This window comes from Drosophila tropicalis, unplaced genomic scaffold (genome assembly GCF_018151085.1).
Source record: "Drosophila tropicalis isolate 14030-0801.00 unplaced genomic scaffold, ASM1815108v1 contig_593, whole genome shotgun sequence".
Lineage (NCBI taxonomy): Eukaryota > Metazoa > Arthropoda > Insecta > Diptera > Drosophilidae > Drosophila > Drosophila tropicalis.
Genome location: NW_027173070.1, coordinates 5,887,211 through 5,914,160, shown reverse-complemented (window position 1 = coordinate 5,914,160; position 26,950 = coordinate 5,887,211). Strand labels below are relative to the sequence as shown.

The following is a 26,950-nucleotide window of genomic DNA, read 5'->3' as shown; positions in this document are numbered from 1 at the left end:
GACAGTCTTGCTTGATGGTCAGGTAAGTTGCCCACGCATACAGTCATACTCACGACAGCCTGCTCTCAATCTCCCACACACACATGCACTCACTCTCTCACTCTCTCACTCTCTCTCTCTCTGTCTCGCTGGCTTGCTCATTGAATGGTGTTTCGACCAACGTTCTTCGTATATCAGAGCCAGTTAGTTGTCATTTGTATTGCCTGCTGCCTGTTGCTAGTTGTTGCATTAGGGGCATTGGCAATTTAAAAGTAATTTCCAAATCAAAAATATACTAATTTTAGTGTTTAGTAATTGAGTTTAGCGCAAAAAAAAATAAAACAAAATTATCATTTTAATGATGGCTTTATGTGTGGAGCTAAATGGCTAAGCCAAAATAAATAGAACCAAAAACATACAGGTATGTAGGTACGTAGGCAATATTCTCTCTGTTGGTAGTTGAGCAACAACGTCGGCAGAATATGAAGAAGAAGCATTGCACAGGTGTGTGTGAGTGTGCATGTGTGTTTCAATGGGTGAGTATGCAGGTAACTTCTAAAGCGAGAGAGCGAGTGCTACTTGAGAGAGCAAGAGCGAGTGAGCAAGTCATGCTCACTGAGCGTAACTGTTGTCAGCGTGGGAAAACTACAAAAGGGGGCCAAATTCAATGTGGATCCTCTCAAGCTAAGCTTTTGCCTAAGCCACTGTAATTTTGGAAGTTTGTTTATTACATGGTTCGCTCTCGCTCTCTTTCTATGTACTTCTATCAGCCGAGTTGCCAACCATTTTGTATTAAATCTGCCTATTGGCAAACAGAATTAAATTTTCCCCATATACAATTTGTGCGTGCTGGAATCTTGTTTGGCATGCCACTGCAAACGCTCTCTCTCTCGCAATCGCGATCTCTTTCCCTCTCTCTTTCTCTCTCTGCACACCTGAGCTGCGACTGCGCTCACCGATGGGCCAAGCTTAGCTCACTTACCTTCCTGGCTACCTGTGGGCCGACAACGACGATCAGTTGATTTTTTAACCTGGAGACAAGCGCACGCGACGGTCCCCAAAGCAGAAACTAGAAAAATACAAAAAGCATACACACACACACACACACACTTATAGCCAACTCTCTCACATACACACAAGTCTTTATACACACTCACCTTTGCGCCTCGTCCAAAAACTAGAAAAGACAACAACACAAAAGTGGTTAGTGGTAGTAGAAGAAGAAGAAGCAACAGCAGAGGAGCAAAAGGTGGAGAAACAGAGAAATAAAAAAAAAATAAAACAAAGTGACTTGTTTTTTTGTTGTTTGCGTGTAGACGCCGACGTCGGCGTCGACGTTAGCATTTTAAGATCGCGGGGACTAACTAACTAAGTGTATGTACTATAAGTACTAGTTAGTGTGGACTGGCCCGAACCGTGAAAAAAGCCAACACGAAGAGCCCCAAAAAACACTAAGACAACGCAGAAAATCAGAGAAAAGAAAGTGCAATAAAATCAACAAAAAACCCAAAACGAAAAAAAAGAATAAAATTGACAAAAAAAGGAGAGAAAAAGAAAATAAAAAAAGTTGTGAAAACAAAATGCCAACAAGTGCAATGTGTAAAACGTGTTAAACAAAAAGAACAAACAGACACACACACACACAGGAGAGACCAAGAGAGTGAGAGAGACGGAGAGCAAGATCGAGCGAGAGAGAGAGAGAAAGGCAGGGATATCAACCTGTTGTTATAAAGGAATATTAATTCTTTGAATATCCCTTAAAGAGTTCTCATCGTCATTGCTGTTGTTGTTGTAAGTTTATCATTAAATATTTTTCCCTCAAAGTGAATGAACATCATCGGGCAAGAAAAATAGCGTTAAAAGCAGATGCGCAAACAAAGTGAAAACATATTTACAGTTAGTAGACAAGCGACCAAAGTGGTAGCTGTAGTAGTAGTAGAAGAAGAAGATGAAGCAACAACAACAGAAGACAGAAGACAACAGAAACTAAAGAGAGACAGCGCTGCTGGCGGACCAACGGCAACTAAGACGGACAAACGGACGGACGGGGGGACAACTTGGACAGACGACTTGGAGCTGCGATTGCGCTTGTTGAGAGAGAGAGACTTGTTTATAATGTAAAATACACTAAAAAACTTTACTCCCCAGACAAAATGGGAGTATGCCAACTATGTTAGAGAACTTGTGGCACTTCAAAACGAAGGATTACGGCGGTTAGTCCTTAAATTGTCGTGTTATATCCCACGTAATGCCAATTAGAAAGAGAGTTAATCAAAAGACCAAAAATCTATTTAGATTCCCATATTTTTACATTTTGAGAGAAAAAAACACTTGGAACTTCCTCACCAAAAGTTTACTTTACAATGTCCTTTGCTGATTCGGCGCTTTCTCTGAAATTATTCGAGAGGATACTTAAAATGATTGCGGTTATCAACAGAACTAGGATAATAAGATAAGATAACTTCTTCTATAAGGAATATTTACCAGAAGCTGTATTTTTCTCTCTTAAACCTATAAAATACTTACTTTATTAAAGTGACATTCGCTTGGACTTTAAGATAACTTTGTTGTATTTATTAGTGTTTTAATATAAAAGTTAAAAATCTCATGTTAGTACATATCTTCCAACGAATACTTAAGATTTCGAAGTGACTTTTGAGCGATTTCTAGGACTAAAAGATCAGTTAATTCTTTGTCTTTCAGCGGTTTCTATTAGAATGATAGAAATTTTCTAAAATTTCATTATAACACATCATTAATAGCGTAAAAGTATTTCAAATAAAGCCATATTTAGAAAACTTTCAAAGTGAATTCCGATTGTCCATTACCACTGAATTTCACAGGACATCAATCCCCTTTCAGTTGAAAGTTGTGCAATTAATTTAGAAGGCAGTCCAGAACTTTTAAGCTGATCAAACTGTTGAATAATCTAAACCCAAATCAAGTACAAGTTTAAAAAAACTGACATTGAAAAATTAATTATATAGGCGTTGATATTTGTAAGATTCGAATATTCTGTTAATTACATATATTGATTAAAACAATGGGGTTTGATGATGATGGGCTCTTACATCACATTCTCTAATTGTATGAATCGGAAAAACTTGAAACTTACCCCACTGGAAAATAATATGTTACATCAATTTTTTGTCGCATCATTATGATCCGAAAAATGAATAAAAAATACTTTTATTTAGCGATATTAGCAGGAAAAGAGTATCTAAGCTTCTGCCATTAATGACATTGTTGTCTTTGGTTTCTTTTCTGGTTTTTTCTGTATGTTACATGTTGTTGCCTTTGGTCGATCTCAATGTTGACAGAGATCTGATCCGTGTGCGGTCGTCACAAAACAGAAGAATCACAACTGCAAGTTGCACTTGTTGCCTCGGCCTTACTATGCGCAAGAAGGAGATAGAGTTAAATGGTGAGATACAGAGAGAGAGAGGGAAAAACAGCGAGAGCTCTGCAGCAACAGGTATGGATAACTTTGGCAATTGGAATTGGCATTTCTCGTCAGCAATTTGCGCAATCAAAAGTTTCCTGTTGCCGCCACAAAAGAGAGCTAACGGCACACGCCAATAACAATGCGCAAAAAAAGTATTAAAAAAAACCCGAAAAAAACAAAAAAGAAGGCCTGGCTTAAATCAGGTGTGTCAAACAGTTAAATACCCTTTCAGAAGCAAAAGTTTTTGATTTACTTTAAAACAAATTAACACAAATTTTTCCTTAGAGTCAAACAACCAAATTATTCCTGAAATTTACTGCATAGAAATTAAATTTAAGGATATCGAAAAATATCTCTGTTTCTTTATATACATTAATCAGATCTGGCTTTTAGTAACTCAAATCACTACTAAACTCTTCCTTTCCCTCAATTTGTAAGAGAACTTCGAAATCTGTAGATATCAAAACATTTTAGGCCAAGAAACTCAAGTCAACGCCTTGGACAGATGTAGAGGAAATCAATATTGGCAATAGACTCCATTTAGAGAGAGTATAAAATAGCACCAACAAAACAAAAAAAAAAACCTTGCGCAATTCATAATTTAATAAGCAAGTCCAAAAACAAAAATACTGTAAAAATTTACTCACTTTCTGGTTTACCAATCGACAGGCAACAATTTATTAATTGCATTGCCTGTTGTTGTTTCTTGTGTTGTTTGTTATTGTTGTTGCTGTTGCTGTTGTTGTTATTGGTGTTGTTTGGTTGCTGTCACTAATTTATATTTAATCACCAGCTATATTGTCTTTCGAAAACCGTAACGGCCCAACTTTGCTTAAAGATTTTGTCTTCTTGGGCATTGGTCGTTTTATGTTTTTCTTCTTCTTCTTTCCACTTCTTTCTTCTTCTTAATGATGACGACGATTTCTACGACCCATTCTGGGGGCCGCCTCAACTAACCAACTAACCAAGTTAATAAGCTCAAGAGGCACAGACAGAAGACACCCGTTATTCATTAATGAAAAAAAAAAGCAACGCAAATATCAAAACTGAAAACTGAAAACTAACTGAACTGTACGATTTATGTCATTCGGATTTAGGTGAAAATTTGGTTAACCAAACAATTTTCAGTGATAAGCCAAGCCACAATTGGCCCATTAATAAATGGTTAAACATCTTTTTATTGTTATTGTGATAGATCAGCAAGTTTAAGTGTTTGCGGAACTGGAAATGAATGACTGACTGACTGTGTGAGTAAGTAGACCAGTGCGTATGTGACTTTTGAGCATCTTAACGTTTTCCATTTCCTCGAAAATCCAAAAAAAAAAAAAAAAACAAACAACTATGAAACCTTCATTTCCGGGCATTTAACCCTTTTGAAAAAGGTCAATGGAAAAGTGTTTACGATCTACTATAAGGTTCTCCTCATGTTGCCGTGGGAACATCAAATGTACTTGAAGTCATTTATGTACATGCATACATATGTATGTGAAATATTGATGATGCCAATAAAAGAGCAAACAGAAAGCTACAGGCCATAATAAGTCATCGACTAGGAGATACCCTGCAAGTGGCTACAATTTAATGAAACAAAAGAAGTTATGTGCTTGGCTTTACTGTGAGAATTCGAAATGAGTATGGAAGTTAAGGCTGAGATGAAAGTGTTAAAAAAGGAACATTTGCGTTAATCCTTATAAGAGTAATAGCCTTAGAGAAAGATCTTGGTGATGAAAGGAATCTGCGGATAAAGTTTGAAGCATTGATAATGGACCCTTATCAGGGTATATCTCCAATAACTGCAATCATAATCCCTTTCAATGAGGCTATGTTTCTTACTACAGTAAACATTTTCTAGATCCAAGTGTTTAAAATATCGAACTCGAAAATGAGTTGTTGCTTTTTAAAAACAGAAATGTTGCATCTTAGTTTAAACTTCAAAAAAAGTTACCTTCTTGGTTTTGAGTAAGGATTCTTACTGTCTGAAGCTTTAAATATAATAGATTTAAGTCGCTGGCACGAGTTTTTATTCCTACACGGGAACTCTAGCCGCGAATGCACTTAAAACCCATTTTCATAAACGAAATTTAATGAGCCCATCGTTAAATGAGCACAAGTAAGTGGAAAAAACGAGCCATAATCCCCACTTTTAATGGTCCTAACATACCCTCTCCTTTAATTATTGCACACAGGGTATAAGAAGCAACACAAAAAAAAAAAAAAAAAAGTAAAAGAGTTCAGATTTTCAGTGTAAAAAAGCGAACGTCATAAATTGCACAAGACTGCGTACTCATAGTAGTCGTTGTTGTCGTTGTCGTCACCGCAATCACTCATTACCGCATGGTCATACCAACAAAAAAGTACATATATAAAAAAAGAAGAAAAACTACAATACATATGAACAATGTATGCATAAAGCATATATATATGTATGTATATATATCTGAACACACACCAGACAAAAGAAAAACCAAGAAAAACAATGCTTAAAGCTTAAGCCGCAACACTTTTCTCTTTTCTGACCAAGCGTAAACCCAAAAAGGAGAGTCAGTGCCGGAGCCAGTAGAGACCCAGTCCAAGTTAAGAGAAATGATAAATTTACTTAAACAATATGAGTTATTAACGAAAAATAAAAAGAAGAAGAAGTCTCCTCTGTCCCCCCCCACACGTAGCTCCCTCACCTCACCCCACCCCAGAAAGTTTCCCCCATAAAAAGCATAACAGCGAAACCTCTTGAAAAATTGTCACAGAGTTTTTTTTTTGTTTCTTCTGTTTTGTGTTCGCTTAAAGTGCTTTTTGGTTTGTCTTAATTACAACAACAATGAACAAAAACAAAAAAAAAAAAAAACTAAAAAACAAATGGTATTGCTTAGCTTTTGGCTGTGGCCTTTTTGCACGTATATGCATTATTTTAAAATTTTAATTACAAAAGCAACAAAAAGTCAATCATTAAACGCGCTCAACTACAACGACAACAACGAAGACGCCTGCGGACCTCCGATTAACCCTTTGAGAGACATTTTGCTTGAACTCATACAGTCAGTCAGTCAGTCAGTGATTTAGTCAGTCAGTTGGTTCGTTGCTTTTTGTGTTTTCATTAAAAGTAAAACTTTTCACATTAAAAATGCTCATAAAATTCCACTTTAATTTTCATCCATTGCGTCCATTGCTTAGACTTGTTTCACTTTTTAAATAACCACCAAAGTTAAGCACTTTGATTTTAGAATTTAGAATCCAATTTCAATTTAAATCATACGATTGATTATAAATGCAATTCCATTGACATTTTCTGCGAATTGTTTTTGCCATAGAAATTGCATTTTGGACTTTAGCTCTTTGACTTTGGCAGAAATTCGCTTTGTTTTGACATTTCTTCAAAATGCACTAGTAATTAGTTTTTGCCAAGGTTCAAGTGCGCAATATTGTGCAATCATTTTTGCTAAACATACGTTTTTTTTCTCCACTTTGCTTTGCAGGCATAACCAAATGGCTGAGCGACCGTAAGATGCAGCTCTGAACTCCGCCTAAAAAAAAAGGTGCCCTCTCGTCGTCTACACACGAACTACGGAACGGATCACGGAACTGAACGGAACGAACCGAAGCCGCTTAATAATAATTAGATAGAGAGTGATAAATCTAAACAAAGATCGATAAATTATTAAACTAAATTACATCATCTACATCATCATCATAATCATCAGAATGCAGGTTCCAGAGCGCATTGTATCACTATATGTAGCCACATGTGGTCAGAACGGACCCGGTTTGGGTTCAGACGAAAAGGAAATTATACTACTCGTCTATGTTTTGCTGGATGTGGCAACGGGACAGGTGAGTACACAAAAAAGAAGAAATTTAATTGCAATAATCAATTAGCTAGTAGTAGGAAGTTTCCGCCATCTAACTCTCCATTGGACTAGGCACCGCCCCTCGCAGCTTGTCCACCATTTTGTCGGCTCTTAATTAATGAATGCTGTGCCCGCGATAACATACTATATATACATATGTATATATATGCACTTTCAACTCGTTGTGCCAGCGTTTCGTTGATTATGTTACAAAAGACTCGACACAACTTTTGATTCGCCAAAAGCAAAAATGAAAAACGAAAGCTGAGGAGGGCTTCTGGGATTCGTTGGGGGGTTTTTTGTTATTTTTTTTTTGCGCTTTGTTTGGTTGTGTCTGTGTCCGGCTTATGCATAGAGGGTTTAGGTCTTTGTGTTTATGGGGTATCTACTCCTCCTTCTTCTCCTCGTTTTGCTCCACCTTCTCGATTCCTAAACCTTTTATAATGTATGTGCATATTTGCATATTTTCAGTTTACCCAACGATTGACACTAATTGTTTGAAAAAAAAAAAAAACATTCGAGAGGAAGATGGGCTTAGGGCGAAACCCATTGGCCCATTACCTAATCCCTTCTCAACAAGCACACAAAAACACAACAACCACAACAAAAAAATCGAAAAATAAGGCGTAAAGTTTCATCTTGAGAAGTTTGCACATAAAAATGTATTTACTTAGCTCAAAAGCATTAAATTTCCAAGAAAATGTAATAAAATACTAGATATCTAACTAACTCAAGCTTGACATATGTGAAATCTAGTCAGACTTTCAAAGAGAACTCCATAACAATCTGACATAATACAACTAACTATCTATAAGAATTTGGTAATAGGGAAAATGAAGATGCCGTTGAAATTTCCTCTTATTGGCGTTTTCTCTGCAAAAGTATTGGACTTCGTTTCCGTTTTTGTGGTAAAAAATTCCTTTCTGAAGATGACTTTTCTTTTAAAACTTTTTGAAACTTTTCTCTGTCTCAGCTGATATTTTTGCTGACTTCCCTTCGCTACACTTCAATAACTTCTCTTCAAGATTTACCAACTTTCTTTAGAATTTTATTCATCAAAGTTTTTTAAGGCGTTTCTTGCAAATTATATAGACTTAAGCTTTAATAGATGCTTGTTAACTAATAATCATGGATTTATCAATACTCACGTGTATATATAATATAATCGAGTAATAATCGTTAACTAAGGAAAAGCTAGACAAAAAAACTGAGTTTTAAACTTTAAATTGATTTCCTTCTTTATTTGTACTATCTTATTTCTTGTTTGATTTTTCCTTTTGTATTTAACATCAATTATTATTTAATCTAGTCTTCTTTAACTATGCTTAGATCAAGAATTTGTCTCTTCTACTCAATGCATTTTTGAGATAAAATTGTTGTTATAGTCGATTGTGTGAAATATCAAAGAATATTATGAAATTGTCAAAACCTAATGTGAAGTGGGGAATCAAACAGCCTTAGAATGGTAAACAATGTCAGTTTTCTTTTAAAGTCTTTATAGTAATCAGCTGTATGATAGTAATCAGTTAAAATTGATTAAATGTTTGATTTATTTCATACAATTTTAATGGGTACAGCCCAAAGTACTTTGGATTGCTCGATTTGAATTCGTTTTCTAGTTTAACTTTGACATGTTATCAAATATGTTAATAAGTACAACTTGTGAGGGAAAAATTTATAAGTTTGGAAAACATTTGTTTGTCAGGAAAATCCATCAACTAGAAAGTAGGTAACTAATTTGGTATTTGTCTATTTAAATTTAAATTCCCCAAATGAAATTGGTAAACAATTTATGATTGACTAGACACTATTTAGTTTTCTATTGTATTCTAGAGTTTTTCAATATTTGCAGTAGTAACGTTTGTCTAGGTAGAGATAGATATATATGTAAGTACTTCCCAATTATGAACTAAGCAATCTTAATATAGCTATTAGCTATGGCTATATACATCCAAGTTTTTCTAAAAACAAAACACAAAAATTTCCTCAGTTGTTGCTGTTTGCATGCAAAATGGCAAAACACAAAAAATACAAAATTTTTGTTCAATCATTATCAATATACGCAATTTTATTTGCCAAATGCTTGACAATTGTACACAAAGTCCATGGTTACGTCGTTTTTCAATCTGAGGCTTAGGCTTAGACCTGTATATATGTTGGACACGAGAGAGCTTGACTGATTGACTGACTGACTGACTGACGGACGAAGTGACTTACCGACGACTTACTAACTGACTGTTGTCTGATTGCCAAGTTGTTTTCATACTTAGTAGACCTGAGGAAGAAAATTGTTTGCCATTATTAGAGGTACACCCAATGCAATAACTCTTCCTCTCTTTCTCTATCTCCCTTCTATCATCTGCCAATAGATCCCACAGAGATAGATATAGTATACATGTTTACAAATGTATTTACCTCATATTTGCCTGCCTACAATGAGGGTTGACATTGTCTCAGCCAAAACACGCAACATTATCGTGAATGCATCTCTCATCAAGAAATGATCCGAGACTCGGACACTTGATGGTGATGGAGGGAAAGAAGCCGGCGGGACACAGGTCGCGGTCTACGACTTATTTAAGTGGCATTTAATGGCTAACCGATTACGTTGAGCACCAGAAACCTTCAATAGTTTGGGTTCGTGGGGTGTCCGAGAGTAGGGCACTTTAGGCAAATTATATTTCTATAATTAATTTTATTTTCAAGCAAAACGAAACGCAAAACGATTTAAATATTTTTTCTCAATACCCTTTACAAACAAGAGGTGAAAGGGTATTGTAAGGTCATAAAATCGGATTGACAAAATGTGAGTTATGCATAGAAACAATGTTTATTGAAATAAGACTTGATGCTAATGCATCCGACAGGAATTGCAAAGTGTTTTTGTGCTGAAAAGTTCATCTGAAACAGCTGAAAATCCACGGTATGCAGGGTATCCCAAAGTTGATACCACGATTTGCTCAATTTATGTTGGCCAATTTTTATGCTAATCTTTTTTCGGTGAGTCCCCGCGCTGAAGATTGTCATTAAATTGCTGGACTTTGACTGCTGTGAGCCGTGGGGGAAAGGAAGGAGGGGGTTCAGTTAAGTTCAGGTCAGGTCAAAAAGTTTTTGCTGCTGCTTTCCCAAATGATGATAAATTTGAATGTTTTAGCAAGTAACTAATATTTAGAAATATATAGATATGTGTGTATATGTATTAATTAAGACCAGACCAGTCCAGTCTGGTCGTCCAGACATTGGAAACTTTCTGTATAAAATTAAACAATATAATCCATATGCATATAGTATAGTCTTACTTAAAAATAGATAGAGATGCCTTGAATATTTTGTTTTGTGGTCTGCAAAATTTATGTTTGTGCAAAAAAACACAAACGAAACACACAATATACCTACTTCAAATATATAGCAGCCGGACCTAACGGTTAACTATGGAAAGTGGTTGATCGCAGCAAACGAGAAATCTAACATAAATTGGCTTGAATATGTTTCAAATTAGAATTGGGCTTTTAGATGGAGCAGAGAATCATCATTTACCAATGATGATTATTCTGGCACTCATCCATAACGTGAAGTTTCGTCACATAAATCTGTATTACGATTTATTTTTTTTTTTTTTTTGATATGTGGGTACTTTCATAATTTAGGCATGCCCCGGAGAATGTGAATTGTCCCCACAAAATATAAAATAAAAGTCATATGCAAATTATAATTGGATTTTTATTTTATTTTTTTGAGCGACGTGCGGCATTGACATGACTTCTGATTCTGGGCACCGAGTTGCAATTAACCTGCCTAATGGAGCGCAATTCATATCATACATGTACATATATGTATGAGTCTTTGAATATGAACATGTTTATATGTATAACGTATTTCTAATGTCAACCAAAATGAGTTAAATGTTGATTAGAGCTCTTCAATTGTCAAAATGATAAAGTATCTTAGGCATACATAAATACAGGGTGACCCAAAAGATGCACGAGCAAGTTCTTTTCAATCAAAAAATTAGAAACTCAATCCTATTTTTTAGATGAAGCTTCCAATTTTCAGCTAGAGAACCCAGCAAACTTGAAATTGCAAAAACCAAACCATTTACCAAATTAAAAACACCTTAAGGGATCCAATTTTTGATTAATTCGAGTAGTTTTAGAGGTAAACCAAGGTTCTTTTGAGTTTTTTTTTGCCCTCAGAGAGCAATTTAGGAGTCTCTTCCGGTCTATAAGTCGCTCTTTCTATAGATTCCAGCACTCTCAGGGGAATCATCCGTAGAAAATCAAGCACTTTTAACATAAAGACATAAATAAGGTATAACTAAGTGCTTTTAGAGTAGGAAATTACCCGTGTTTTATGCCCCTCAGATCCCCAAGTCTATATATATATTGTATTTTTAAGGCACAAAATAACTTTGGAATGCATTTTCTTGATAAGCGAATCGGTGTGAGGTAATTTAAAGCCACTTTATGGGTAATTGTAGATAAAAAACACTAAGGGAAACATTTTTATTTCCAAAAGATAACTTTCAAATACATTCTTTCCCAGATTTATTAAAGCAATTGGAAGTTTGCCCAGATTTCATTGAATCTTATGAAATCTAGGTTTAAAAAAGCCTTGAAATTTACTTAATCAGCTTTAAGTCAAAGAAAGAAATCATGCACTTTCGAGCGTAAATGTTAGTTGCTAAATTTCAGCAAATTTCAATAAGATTAAGATTGAAAAATCAATCAATCAAGTAGTTGAAATATTTTATACCCCAGCCCAGAGATTAGTCATGGCAATTTAAAAATGCCCGACATTCTAAAATGACAAAATTTGAATTTTAAATTTTATTAAGCCCTTTTAAAGTAAAACATTATATTACACATTCCTGCAACAACAATCGAAAACTTTTGAAAATTAATCCATTGCATAATTTGACTTTAGAAGGGAAGCACTTAAGTCTAAATCACATGTTTTAAATGGAAAATGTCCTCATGAATGACTTTCTATTACATTATTGAGAGTCTTTTTTCCTTTCCATCAGAATAATAATGCCCACAAACCACATACATTTCCATTTTGCAGTTGCAAATTGAGTTTCACTCGTTAAAAATAAATTTCTTGAACGAAAAAAAACTTACTATAAAGACAACGACAAATAATTGGCATGTTAATTATAGGATAGTTATGACTCGAATGGCAACAATTAAAGTTAATTAACATTCGAATGCTGCTCTGTCGGCTTGTATACCTGCTTGCTCCAAATCTCTTTTCTATATAGAACTCGATCGAGATCTCGAACTTGATGTTTCTGTCTGTCTCAAACCCGATCTGTTCTATTCGATTCTTAATTTCATTCATGACTAGAGATTAAGATTGTTTGTGTGGTTGTCGATTGTTGTCGATTGCCATTGAGCTACATTTTCTACTGGTTTTTTGTTTTTGTTGATGGAAAACTTTTCTTCTTTTGTTTCGCATAATTATGAACTTCTTCCCCAGCCCCTCCACACCAATTGGGTAGTTTTTCTTTTTCTTTTCTTTGTTGAATTTAACATGAAACTGAAGGCTCTCAAAAACTCATAAATATTTCATTACGTACATACATACATACATCGACAAAAAGGAATGAAGAACAGTTCGTGGGCTAAGAAGGGAGAGGTTAAGGGGGTGGAGGTGTATGTATTGTCTAGCTATATGTATATATTCAAAAGCTATGCAAATCAAATGCCACAAAAAAAGAAACAAAAATCAGCAAATCAGAGAAACGCTTTAGTTTTACCCTTCAGAGACCCCTTCGAGAGGGATATGAGGCAATGGAAGGTGGGGTGGGTTCATCATTTGCATAGCCCTCAACACAAAAACTACCTGTAGTTCCTATACTCGTATATACTATATATAGCTTCCGTTGACGCAAGTTTCAAAAGTCTCACTATCTCTTTCTGTTTTTCTATTTCCAGATAATTGGCACCAAACAAATACTCGTTCGACCCGAGGGTTATTTCATCAAAGATCGGACTATATCCAGCTCATCGGATAACTCGAATGCTACCACCAATCCGGCCTGTTCACCCACAAATAATGCACCTGCTCCCCTGCTGGCCATTACGGGGGATAGCAGCCAAAGCAGTGGGAATGGTGGAACAGCTCAAAATGGTAATTCGATTATTAGCACCGCTTTGGAAAATAGTAGCGAACTGATATTACCCATAGCCGAGGCTCAAGCAAATGGCAAACCCCTAACGGAAGCCATCGAGGAGGTGAGTCAAATGCAAATCTCTTATAATCAGGTGGAACCACCAACCACCATAACCACCAACCATAAACGATAAGATTAGTCTTGCTTAGAGAGTGTGAGCAATAGAGGAACTGAGGTGGGGGCAGAGAATTACAGGGGCCAACATGCGCTCTACTATTTTTAGATTGCTCGTTCTCCCCATTGAACCCCAACCCTTGACTGTCTCACTCTTTTTCGTTCTCTCTCTTTTTCGCATCGTATTTCCCGAGATCAATGATAACTCTGATAAGGACTTTTATTGGTGGGGGCGCGGGAGGTACTTCTATTTAGTTTTCTGTCAGTCATGACAATTGGGCTCTTTTTAGATTATGCTCAGTCATCCATAATTGCGTTTAACTGGGGGCACCCTTTCAGCTAGAATCCATAGTGTCACAAACGCCTAAAGGTCTCCCCTCTCCCAACAAAAACCAAAACGTACCATTTTTTCAATCTTATCTGTAGCTCGGTTGAGCCGATAAGACGACGCTACTTGAGCATATTTGGAGACAAGCCTCATCCCGAAAATTTCTTCATTCACAGAGCACATGTAATAAGTGTGATGTATTTGACACTTTTCTGGCGAGATAAAACAAAGATGATGAATGGGGAATGTCATAAGGTAGACTTGTTTGTACCCTGTAATTAAATATTCAAAACTTACTTTCTTGACATCTTTCTTTACTTTAAAGTTATTGAATTTCTGATTTTTTGATAGGGCAACGTTAATTATTGATCTTCCTTTATACCTCTAGCTCTTAAAGATACTGAAATCTCCAGAGTTAGGAAATTTGAATAGTCAGGCGATTCTTTATAGACACGCCTTACTCAATTGCCTCGAAGTATATATATATTTTGCTTTTTGGCGATAAGTGTCGATTAATCCACATTATAATGCATTCCTAGAGAAACACAAAGAAGAAGAGAGAGATAGAGGAAGAGAGAGCAATATTATTGCCATGAGGGTAATTACACCCATTATAATATATACATATGTATATATATTGGTAAAGTGCATCTTTAGGACTTTGTCCACGTTAAGATCACTTAAAGCAGCTTTCAAGTGACGTAATCCCTAAGAGGTGAGGAGAGGCGAGCACATCTACTTTACCACCTGTCTGGCATACTAATTTGTTGGGTAAATAGAAAAATCTAAGAATGAATGGGACAAGGTCTTTCTCCTCTATCCTCCTCATCCTACTTTTGACGACATTAAGCTTGTAATGCGCGACATTAAGCCGCCTGTTTTTTATCATGATGACTTGGCTAAAAAAAAAGAAGAAAAAAAAACAGTGGCAAATCCATTTTGATTATTCTATATCTCTCACTCCCTCTCTTTCTCTCGTTTTATCTCTGTTTCTGTCCCTCTCATTTAATTGACAATAATTACTGGCAACTAAAACGGGTTTAAAATATACACAAATCACAGCATTCGGGGCGTTGTTATATACTCGAAGTCGAAGTCGTAACCTACAAAAATGTTGCATTAACATTAACCCGGCAAACCTTTGTGGTCTCCCTCCACTTCTCTCGTTACCTCTCTCTTGAGACTAATTGCCATCTTTATAGTCACTTCTAAAGACAGCTTTTTTCCCTCTTCTTTGTTCCAGTTTGATGCCTATTTGAGATCTCTGTCACTGCATGATACTGAGATCAAGATAATCACCGATGGCCAATTGCCATTGCGTCAGTGTTTGCATCGTGAGGCCTGTGCCAAAGATGTGGAACTTCCATCATATTATAATAAATTCAGTGATCTGCGCAAAGAATTCGTGCGCTATAAATCGGGTGATCTGTCTAGAGCTCTTGTCCCGGTTAAGGATATTAAAAAGATGCTCCAATCACCTCTAATGCCCATGCCGCAATCAATTGGTGAAATGCTGAATGGTAAGTCAAGATTATATCGGATGTACATATATTCATTCATTTAATTTATAATCCATAATTCTCGTAGAGCTCAATACAACCTCTGTGGAGGATAATGACTTTTATATCCGCGAATCTCGCGATATGATCACTGTGATTCAAACATTGCTCCAGGCGGGTAAGTTCAAATCTAATCAGTTTTCAATTTTATTTACTTTAATTAGTTTATATATTTTATTAGGTCATGTATTTGCCACAAATGAATTGGTTAACTTAGTACTGGAACCTGGAATTTGGTAAGTTTACTAGAACTGACACTATAGAAGAGTTGATTTCCCAAAAGTCAATTTCTTGGCAGTGTTGATTTAATTCTTTATAAAGTAAGAAGGAAAAATCTAAAGGGTTAGACTTGGCATACTTATTTTACTTTGCTTATGAAGTGACCTTTCGGTTTGAAGTCTTTAAAAATTTGACTAATAGATTGATAGATATCGGATTATTGTTCTTTAAAGACGAAGCAGCGTTAAGAACAAGAACCTATGATATTCTATAACCTATAATATCATTTCAAATGTCATTTTCGGATCTATGTGTAGATTTTGAAAGTAGAAATCGATCATTTTTGTTTGTGTTTTAAGTTGTCGTTTATATTAGATCCACAAAGTGTCTAGGGAGGTCTCTAATGGGTTTTGATTAGGTCTAAGATTATTTATACCAAGGTTTAAAAAAATGTTTATAGAACAAAAACACAATATATTAAAGTCATAATGTCAAATGGAGACCGAAAATATACAGAAACTTACAGATGAGGAGATAAATCTTTTTAAAAGAACTTCATTGAATTATAGGGTTTCCTTTTAATAATGTCAAGTCATTATGACAGAAAAGCAATAGAGTTCAATGAAACTCAAATAATGTACAAAAAAAAGATATCCAATTGTTACAACGTTTTTGAAAAATCACAACAGGTCGATTAGTTTTCTAGAGCGAAATAAACTGAGTTCAATCAATTTTGAACTGCTTTTACTTCTTCATTATTAAGGGATTTCCAGGTGTAGTTTCTAAAGGCACTTAAAGGACCTTTCATTGTTCGTAAAGTTTATAATTGTAGCATTTCCAAAAGATCTTTCAATATGTTCAGTTTAGTAATACTTCCGACTTTCAAATCTTTAAATTTCTAGTAGATCTAAAAGAAGCATATGTTAGATTTTATTACTTTTTGTTGCTACCAGAAACTTCAGTTCTGTTTATTGTTCATCACGTCATTTCGTTATGATTTCAAAGTCTGCTTTTCGACTCGATTTCAAAAGCCACTCAAAGTATTCGCAATTTGTCACACACTTGCATGTACTCCATATGTATGCTCCAATTCTTGACAAGGTCTGCACTATTTTTGAGTGCCCCAAATGTATAAGAAGAAAATCAAGAGCTCACTCAAAAATATATGGTAGAATACCAAAAACAAAAACTACAATAATAACAAAAAAGTGGGAATGGAACGCGCTGAATCTCAATCCCCCAGAGCTCGTGTTTAGTCGTCTGTTTTGTCGTCAGTTTACTTTTGGATCGAAAGGCGATAAGAACAAATTCAGTGTTTGAGCGCATCTTTTTCCCTTTTCGCGTTCGGTCGTTCGGTTGGTCGTTGAGTTGTTGTATTTGTGTGTTATTGTTGTAGTAGTTTGTAAGACGATCAGTGGAAACGTCGACGGATCGTAGCACGGTTTCATATTCGTCTGGATGAATGCATTGGCTGTGTGCTCTTGTTATCGCCTTTTGCCTTCTTGCCTTGAAAAATTTACTTTACTTTACCTCTGTCTGTATATACATATGTATGTACATATACCTATATATATACACATTGGAGAAACCAACAACCAGATCGAGGCATATAATAATTAATTGCAATTTGTACTTTTTGTTGTGTTAAAAAAAAAGGTAAAAGCAAAATTTGCTGCCAAACTTTTTGCTCCCTCATTTCGTTTGCCAAATGTGATTATTCATGTTTCTATTTGTTGTTTTGTACTGAGGCGCGGAGGAGTATCTATGTGAGAGGGGTTTTATTTGTTTGTGTTGGTATGTGTATGATTGGCAACAGTCAGCAGAATGATTGAAACGAACTTTGTGCGAAACGTGACTTGGACGCCTTTCTGTGCCAAGAAAATGAGAAACAAAGACTTGACTCCCGATACCGTCTCAGTCGTCACGTGTTGCATAATCGACCACCACCCTAATTCCAATTGAAGTAACTTCATCCTCACTAATCCACTGTCCAATGTCTTTTATTTTGTTTGTGTGGAATTTTAATTTGGGTTTACTTTTCTTTTAGCTCAATTGACGACGAAATCGACGGGAACTGCATTGTGCGAGCTCGTGGTTTACCCTGGCAGAGCAGCGATCAGGATATAGCCAAATTCTTTTGTGGCCTAAACGTAGCTAAGTAAGTATGAACGAGGGAGACAACGTAGTAACCCATTGATAAGACACTAGAGAGCTCTCTCTGTGATTCTCACTCTCTGAGTTCAGGCGGCAGGTCAATCTGAGATTACAAGCGAATGACCCACTTTATCATCTACTCTTCTCTCTTTCTCTCTCTCTCACTCTCTCTTGTAGGGGCGGCGTTGCTTTGTGTTTATCACCGCTGGGCAGGCGCAACGGTGAGGCATTGATTCGTTTTGTCTCTCAGGAGCATCGCGATATGGCATTAAAACGCCACAAGCATCACATTGGAGCACGTTACATTGAAGTGTATCGTGCTTCTGGTGAGGATTTCCTTGCCATAGCTGGCGGTGCCTCCAATGAGGCTCAGGCCTTTCTTTCCAAGGGGGCCCAAGTGATTATAAGGATGCGCGGTTTACCCTATGATTGCACTGCCAAGCAAGTTGTAAGTTGGCTAACTAGACTAATGCCTTGATAAGACTTTAACTAATTCTATCTTTCTATTTAGCTGGACTTCTTTACCACGGGCGATTCACCTTGCAATGTTTTAGATGGCACTGAAGGTGTATTATTTGTCAAGAAACCTGATGGAAGAGCTACAGGAGATGCATTTGTTTTGTTCGCTTTGGAGGCAGATGCCCCCAAGGCATTGGGAAGGCATCGAGAGTCGATTGGTCAGCGTTATATAGAGCTATTCCGTTCGACTACGGCGGAAGTGCAACAGGTACTCAATCGTTCAATGGATCCAAAGACCTATGAGGCCAACAATAGTCACAGTCAGCCACCGTTGATAGCCCAATTGCCGCAGATGCAGTTGCCATTGCTGCCGCAGGTGGGTGCCATAGCCATTGCTGGCCATGGCCATGCTAATCCACTGTGCCCCATTCCACCTCCGCAGCATCTCATCACCTCGGGTACCACAAAGAACTGCATTCGTCTGCGGGGATTGCCCTATGAGGCCATGGTGGAGCACATTCTGCATTTTCTCGATGACTTTGCCAAGCATATCATCTATCAGGGTGTCCATATGGTAATCAATGCCCAGGTAAGTGTGTTAAACAGATTCCCCTCCTCTCGTTTTCTTTAACTAATGTCTTTTCTCGTGTGGACAGGGTCAACCCAGTGGTGAGGCCTTTATTCAAATGGATTCCGAGGATTCGGCCCGTCTCTGTGCCCAGAGGAAACATAATCAATTCATGGTCTTTGGCAAGAAGTTTCGTTACATTGAGGTCTTCCAGTGCTCCGGCGATGACATGAATATGGTGTTGAATGGTGGCCTGGCATCGCCAGTGGGTGCCCCACCGCCCACTCATCTCGGCCATGCCCACAAGCAGCCGTCGCTGCTCTCTCCGGGTATGTTAGCTCAGCCGCCGCCGCCACCAGCCGGCGCCCAGTCGGCCATCTCCAGTTCCCACTCACACACTTCACATTCACACTCACACTCACACTCACATACGCATGCGCACGTTCACGCTCAGGCCCAAGCTCAGGCCCAGGCTCAAGCCCAGGCTCAGGCCCAGGTTCAAGCTCAAGTTCATCACGCCCTGCAAACGTCTCCAGTGGCTTCTGTTCTGCCTCCTCTAACGGCTGCCTCCTCGGCCAATAGCTTGGCCCCATTCATTCCACCCCAGTCTGCCGCTGCTGCAGCCGCCGCCGCTGCCCACTCTTCGCTCCAGAATGCTGCAGTTCAGGCCATGTCCCAGGCCCCTCCTGGCTATCCCTTCAGTCATCTATCACTGCCACCACCCACTTCTCAGGCCATGGCCTCGGCCAATCCCGTTCTCCTGGCCCAGCAGCAGGCTCAATTTATTGCCCAGCAGAGTCTGCTGGCTCGCCAACAGGCGGCAGCTGTTGCCGTTGCCGAGCAGCAGCAACAGCAGCACCATCAACAGCAACAATTGTATGCGAATGCAATGTTGCAACCTTATCCCCTCTATGCCATGCAACATGCTACTGCTGCAGCTGCCGCGGCGGCGGGTCAACCGCAATTCGTGGTGATGCAACGACCCTCCTATCTGCAGCCCTTTCCCCTGGCGGGATACATGCCAGCAGCAGCGGCATCAGCTGGTCAAGGCTATCCATTCGCAGCCGGTGGAGCAGGCAGTGCCGCCGCCTCAGCAGCTGCCGTTGCGGCAGGGGGAGTCGGCGGTGCGGCTGCCTCGTCAGGAGCAGCTGCTGCCTTGGCCCAGTCCATGAAACGATCCTATGACAATGCCTTTCAGCAGGATCATGCTGCCGGAGCCGCAGCTGCTGCCAGTGCAGCCAAGAGAGCTCTCACCCGACCACAAAGTAGTGTCTATTCCTACTACAATCCCGGCATTTAAATAAAGAGGAGGGCAATATACATAGACTAGAGTAACGACAAAAATAAGTCGCTAAAATCAAACTCCAAGCACTTCAAGCACATTCCATTCAAAACGTTTTGCAGTGAGTGGGCTTAAAGTTTTACATAGAAACCATATGCATATACATTTACCACAAACACACACACACACACACACACATACCAGACATATATATTTCTAGTGCTTAATATTGTCAAATAATTATGAAAATGGATTATGATGAATTCTTCTTTGAAAAGAATAATTATCATCGGGATGGATGTACTTTTGCCCTAGATAAACAAACAATTGGGTAGTACTCTTAGTAAACTAAGTATATATGTATGTCTTAAGGTTTAAGCATTATCTTTATTTTATATATACATATATGTATGTATGTATATATCACGCACAAGTACACCCACACACACACACACACACACAAGCTTATAAACGACTAAATTGGTCACAGTACACAAGTCTAAGCAATCTGGAAAAACTAGATACAAGAAATTTAAATTGCAAACTAAAAAATACGTATTTACAAAACAATAACAACTATTTTAAATACTTGAACTATGATAAAAATGATTTAAAAGAGTCAATTTCTGGTCAATGAGATGTTTTAAAAAATTTCTTGTACATAGCTTTCTTTAGTTTTATTAGTCTTGTGCCTCAAAACATTGAAAATTTCGTCGCATAGTGCAATTCATTAATTTGTACATCAATTTACATTATCACCTATTGCAAGTGTATGGTAATAGTGACTGATGTTAAAGATGATGAACAGAATTCGTACATTCTTACTATACTCACACGCACACACACACACACACACACACATACACATACATATGCACTTAAGCAAATAGCTAACCCTATAAACTGAGGAAAATGCCTTAACCAAAATTGTAAAATATGTATATGTAATTTCTATGTGTGTGTGTGTGTTTTTTTTTCGGTGAATGTGTGTATTTGTGTGTGTGGGTGTGTGGAACATTGGAGAGATTGGATAATCCTTTCTGCTAATTTTCTTGGCAACAACAGAGGCTAACGTCATTGATAAAGCGAGTCAAAACGGTCGGTCAACAGTTTTTTTACCCCTTCAACGTGCAATTTTTACTCTAAACATTTTATTTTGATCATTTAAAAGTCTGTGGATTCGGCTGACTCTCTTCATCAATGGCGTCAGGTGTTGGCTCATGTCAGAATATTTAAAATTATATAAATAATTGAAATAATTGGCAAAACAATCAAAAAACGCAAAACATAAACAACAATATCTGTTCTTTAAGACATTTTATATCTATTTACAATCTATTTCTATTTTAACGGAATTAGAAACATTAGCTACATAAGAAGAACGTACAACAAGTTGTAAAATGACTTCTTTTGGTTTTGCATTATTATTCATATATTAATTAATTAATTTCGATAACTAAGAAAACTTTTCCCTGTGTCTCTCTTTCTCTACTTTTCTTTTGTGCTTTAATTCTTTGTGTATGTGGAGAGCAGAACGAGAATCGGTTCAAAACTTTACCTTAACACCAAAAAAAAAGGAAATCGTTTTCTGCATAATCTCATTTATATTGAATTTGAATATCGTATTTATATTTACATATATACATATACATATATCGTATTTTAAGTGTGCGTAAAACTGGTGTTAGTCGCAACATTTTTATGGGAAATTGATGCAATATTAGTTCTCTCTCTCTCTCTCTCTCTTTATCTTGTGTTTGTCGTCTAAAAATAAAAACTTAGGGATAACTCTGATTAATACATACAACTCCCTGGCCACCTATCTATCCTTTCTTCCTTACGTCCAACCCCCTCATCCATCGACTGTTAAAAATTAATAACATTTCTTTATTTTTGGTAATTGGTTTTAGCTTTTGTTAAAACAGTTTAAGCCTAACTAGTTAATTGTCTGTCCAGTGAGTCTCGTATTTGTCCACTTGTATTGTTGAATGGGGCATAAAAGCGGGGCGGGGATGAGGGGGAATCTCTTTTTCTTGCGTCTAACACTTGAGTTTCGCATTTCGCCTTCTTTCGCCTCTCTCTCTCTCTCTTTGATTCGGCAAAAACAAATTGAAATTGAACATGGGAAAGATTTTCATAGCTTAACGGAAAAAAAACAATAATAATAACTTTAGCTTAATTGTTTTTAACTTTAGTTTTATAAACTATATATAAATGGAGTTAATATGTGTGTGGTTTAGCACCCGAGATTGGGTTTTGGACTCAACAAAAAATTTCTCATCAAACGCGCAGCCACTTTAAAGAATTATTAAAATTTAGAACCATTTACTTAATTAGTTTTTAGAAAACAACAACAACAAAAAAACGCACAAAGCAAAAAAAATTATTTTTGATATACCATTTTTTGATACTTAAATAAAATTATACATAACGCTAAAACTATGCTCGCCCTCTCTATCTCTCTCACTATTAAAATTACGCCTCTCTCTCTCTCTCTCTCTCTCTCTCTCTTTATACATATATCAATATCATACTTTTGTCCGATTCATTCTTAAAAAATTTTTGTGAAATTGTTTAAAAAAGAAGTTTTGAAATATTACATTTTTTTATTACTAATCGCCAAATCATCTGAAATTTAAAGAAATCTCTTTCTCATATTTTTTACCTATTTCTCCTTCCTTTTTTTCGACCCTCTCTTTGGTTTATTTACTTTTAACTATATTTAATATTTACTATGTGTAACATTTGGGGTTTATTTGTGGGCTTGGTTCCAGCTTTTCGTACGATACTTATGTATTTTTTCAGCTCATCTTCCCACTCTGGCTGCTGCGAATTGGTTCGGAAAACAAAAACAAAGAAATTGGAAATTGGCTAAACAAAACGTACACACCATACATCTGGGAATGCAACTTCGGAACACCGAAGTATTGTATACCCTTGCAGTTAGAGATCTATGAAATTTTCTCCGTTTTTATTGTTATCAGTGACAGTATTTAGTTTTTAGTATATACATAAATATTCAAAAACTTTTATTTTGATAGATTACATTCTTTCTACAAGAATAACTTTGTAACTAACTGTTTTCCATTCATCATAGTATTCCGTATTTTTGGATATTCTCAAATTTTATGATGAGCTCACCTCCTAACCTGATTATTGACTTTTTTCATAACTTAAAATTACTTAAAAAGATATTGAATTTATAAAACGAAGTTCTAAATCAAATATACAATTTGTACATCACCTTACATCATCGTCTACTGCAAGTGTTAGACAATTGTAAGTGATGTAAAAGGTGATGAACAGATTTCCTAGATTTGTTGTTAATATGTTTGTATCAACTTAAGTTGGATTATTCCCATATAGAGTAAGCATTCAGCACAGAGTTTAAAGAAGTTGTAGTTATATTACCACTGCAAGGGTATATATATTTATATATATTAATCTGATAATTGTTGGTTTCTATCTGTTGTCGGGGATTGTCCATTATATAGCTCTTAAATAAATAAGTATATATGTACTAGATAATGCATTTTGTATGTAACTCCTGTCCGCTGGAAAGAAGCAACAACAACAACTACAAATTAATTTAATTAAACTAGTCACTTGGCACAGCATTAGCAACAACAACAACAACAACAGCAACAAGATACAACAATAAACAATTAGTTGTCTTTGTCTTTCTCTACCTATCTTACTCGCTCGTTCGCTCTTTGTGTTTATCTCTCTGTCTCTCACTCCCTATTAAAAATATAAATACATCTTTTAATCCTTTTTGCATAATCAGATTTTATTTCTAAAAGGTTGGTGTTTGGTGAAAAAAAACCGGTGAAAAAGCCAATTTGTTTGTGCGCCCAAAATTGTTTCATGGTCTCTGGGTAAGGTGGTAAAAAAAAAACAATTGCAAAAAAAATTAAAAATATATGTATGTCTCTTTCCTACCATTATGCAAAATGTCTAAAATCAAACCGGTGAGTGTTTTTGAATACGATTATACTTTCTAATCCAATACCAAACCCCGCACAAAACTGTTTTACTCCTCCTCTAACTAACTAATGAATTTAATACTAACCACAAATCAAGAGCAATAAACATTCCGCAGAAAACTAATGTATATAGGTTTATAGTTAATACGATTCCAGACTCTCTTGATCTCTCTTTCTCTCTATTTTTCTATTCTCCCAACAAGTATCAAGCCATACTCACAACACTGACCTGTGACCCATGCCACGAATTTATTGTTTTGAAGCCATTTTACTGACAATTAATCGGAGTTTGTTTTCTTGTCTCTTTTATTGTTTAGGTACCACTGTGCTGGGCGCCCATTTTGGTAATCCTTTTGCACCGTCTCCGCATACGCCGCATTCACCCCTATTGGCTACACCACGTCCGCCACCGCCACATCATCATCATGGTCATCATGGGCACCATGCCCATGCCGCTCATCATCATCATCCACATCAGCAGGCTTTTTATCCTCCGCCACTTGTCTACTGGCCATATCCCAGTCCGCCGGTCTCCCCCACTACCTATTACAGTCAGCCGGGAGCTCATTCACCATCACAGCCATTGGTAAGTGCGAGGACGAGATTGATATTGTATACAATTATTAGCTGACATTTTGTTCACTTATAGTATCCTTTGGATTTCTTTCCCCCCTCGCCGCTATCGCCACCGAGCAATGGCCTGATACTCACCACAAGCAAAGCGGCAACAATGTCCTTTGTGCCGCAACCGCCGCCAAGGCAAATTTCTCCAACGACAACGCCCAGTGCGAGTGGTAAGCCGCAACAGGTGGCCATAGTGAGTTATTCGAATCAGACGACAGCGACAATTCAGCCGATGCAGCAACCAACTACAATTGTCACTGTAACTCCAGCCGTGGCTATACAAGCAGCAACGCCAACACTCACAGCGGAATCCTCCTCATCATCGGCTTCGTCCTCGTCATCAACTTCATCGTCCTCCTCCTCGACATCATCTTCCTCTTGTTCGTCTTCATCTTCTTCGGAGTCACAAAGTTTGATTAGTTTAGACACAAACCAGTGTGCCAGTCCGACGCCTACGCTAAAAACTGGTAACCAAGGAAACACAGCTACATCCTTAGTGAGCAACTCCTGTGTGGAGCTTTACTCTCTTTAAAATGTTCTCTCTCTCTCTCTCCCCTCTGCTTCTGCCTTCTATACACACTCTCATGCACCCACGCAAACTTTTTGTCTTGCCAAACGAAGAAACTTGTCTGTAGTCTAGTTTAGAACCCGATTGCTTAGTTGGTACACAAACCATTTTGGATTGACAGCGTGCTAAAAAGTCAAACACTGCAAACGCAAGGACCTCAAAGGAATCTCGCCGCTGTCTAAAAGTAGCCGAAGATGAATAATAAAATCAAGAGGTCCACCCAGTGCAATTTATATATGATAATTATGAAAAATAAACTATTTCTATTTATTATTGAATATTCCAAAAAATATTAATATATAAATTTGATTAGCAAAAGTAAACGCAAAAAAAAAAAAACAAACAAACAAAAAAACAACAACAAATATACCCCTAGTCAATAGTAAAATTATTTATACAATTCTATACTTATACATACATAAATACCATGACATATACATAGATACATACATATACTATATTTAATTGTTATTATGCAAATTTTTTTGTGTAACGATTTGTCGAAAACTTTTCAATTGTTGCGACTTAGTCAAGCGATTTTCATTATTTTCTTTATGTTTTTAGGCTAGGCCATCAATTTATGAAAATATTTTTGTTATTCTCTGAAAATTCGTTACACCTACACACGCACACACACACACACATACTGCAATATATCCATTAATTTTGGAAATGTGTGTGTTTGTACTTGTTATATCCCCAATTCAAAGATATTATTGATTGTTTAAACAAAAAAATAAAATTACGAATAAATAAATATTTAAATGTATTCAACAAAAACAAAAAATGGCAATGTTTGATATATGTATAAATGCTGAATTGAGTCAAGATGAAAACCCAAGAGGAGCGAAATTGCTTAGTCGAGACGCAAACCATGTGCAATGTGTAAGAGTTGGCAAAAGTCAAAAACTATTTCAGAGTTTAGAAAACACGGTACAAAAGGTAGTCGAGACTGTTTAAAACTGAATTCCAATTTCCAATAGTACAATAAACCTCTGCCATCAGATAAACCTTTCATATTTGCTTGCCTCTGTCAGTTCTTCTTTAATATTTCGGTTACCATCCGGTAACAGCCTTTAGACGTTTAACGCGTTTGCACCGTCTGACTTGGATGAGATTAAATAACTCCTCTGGTAGCTTCTTAAATGTGTTACTGTAAATGTAAAAAAGGAATATTAATTCTATAAAGTATGCAATATTCTGAGAAACAACTTTCTTTTTTCCTAGCTTACATTTTGAACCATTCTACAAGAAGATCATATTTGATGAGAGGTGAAAAAATAAGTTGGAGAGTCTATTGCTTATTTCAGAGGATAATATTTCACAACTGTAGGTTGATATTTAAAACAAAAAATGGAGAGTACAGATTACCGGCAATCCTTTTCTTTTGATTCATTAGAGAAATCATGATCAGAGATATAAAAAGACGATTTGTTCACGATTTGGTTTTATATTCATCTCATTCCATACTTTATTCACACAATATTTGGATTCACCATAATATTATTTGATTAGTCCTCGAATGAAGTCTTTAAAGAATTATATAAAGGGAAGAAAAACAGTTTCAGAAACAACTAAGTACATTCATCATATTAAATAAACTGCCTCCGTTCATTTTCAATCTCACTCATCACAAACTTTCAGCAAA

General features: G+C 36.7%; 1 protein-coding gene across 8 annotated transcripts; it reads left to right on the top strand.

The window, feature by feature from the left end:
* The first annotated feature begins 278 nt into the window (after nucleotides 1-278).
* fus (fusilli) lies at nucleotides 279-26,089 on the top strand. Of its 8 annotated transcripts, XM_068291928.1 has the most exons (13): nucleotides 836-1,770; nucleotides 6,895-7,249; nucleotides 13,203-13,502; nucleotides 15,127-15,403; nucleotides 15,471-15,560; nucleotides 15,624-15,678; nucleotides 17,709-17,819; nucleotides 17,993-18,263; nucleotides 18,327-18,650; nucleotides 18,717-18,863; nucleotides 18,931-19,171; nucleotides 24,428-24,696; nucleotides 24,760-26,089. In XM_068291928.1, exons 2-13 carry the CDS (start codon nucleotides 7,121-7,123, stop codon nucleotides 25,264-25,266), a joined length of 2,721 nt encoding a protein of 906 aa, XP_068148029.1. In that variant the 5' UTR covers nucleotides 836-1,770; nucleotides 6,895-7,120; the 3' UTR covers nucleotides 25,267-26,089. The 8 variants fall into 8 exon arrangements, with proteins under 8 accessions (XP_068148024.1, XP_068148027.1, XP_068148022.1 ...); XM_068291927.1 differs by having other exon boundaries at nucleotides 18,327-18,863; XM_068291926.1 differs by lacking the exons at nucleotides 24,428-24,696; nucleotides 24,760-26,089 and having other exon boundaries at nucleotides 821-1,770; nucleotides 18,931-23,005.
* The last annotated feature ends 861 nt before the right edge of the window (nucleotides 26,090-26,950 follow it).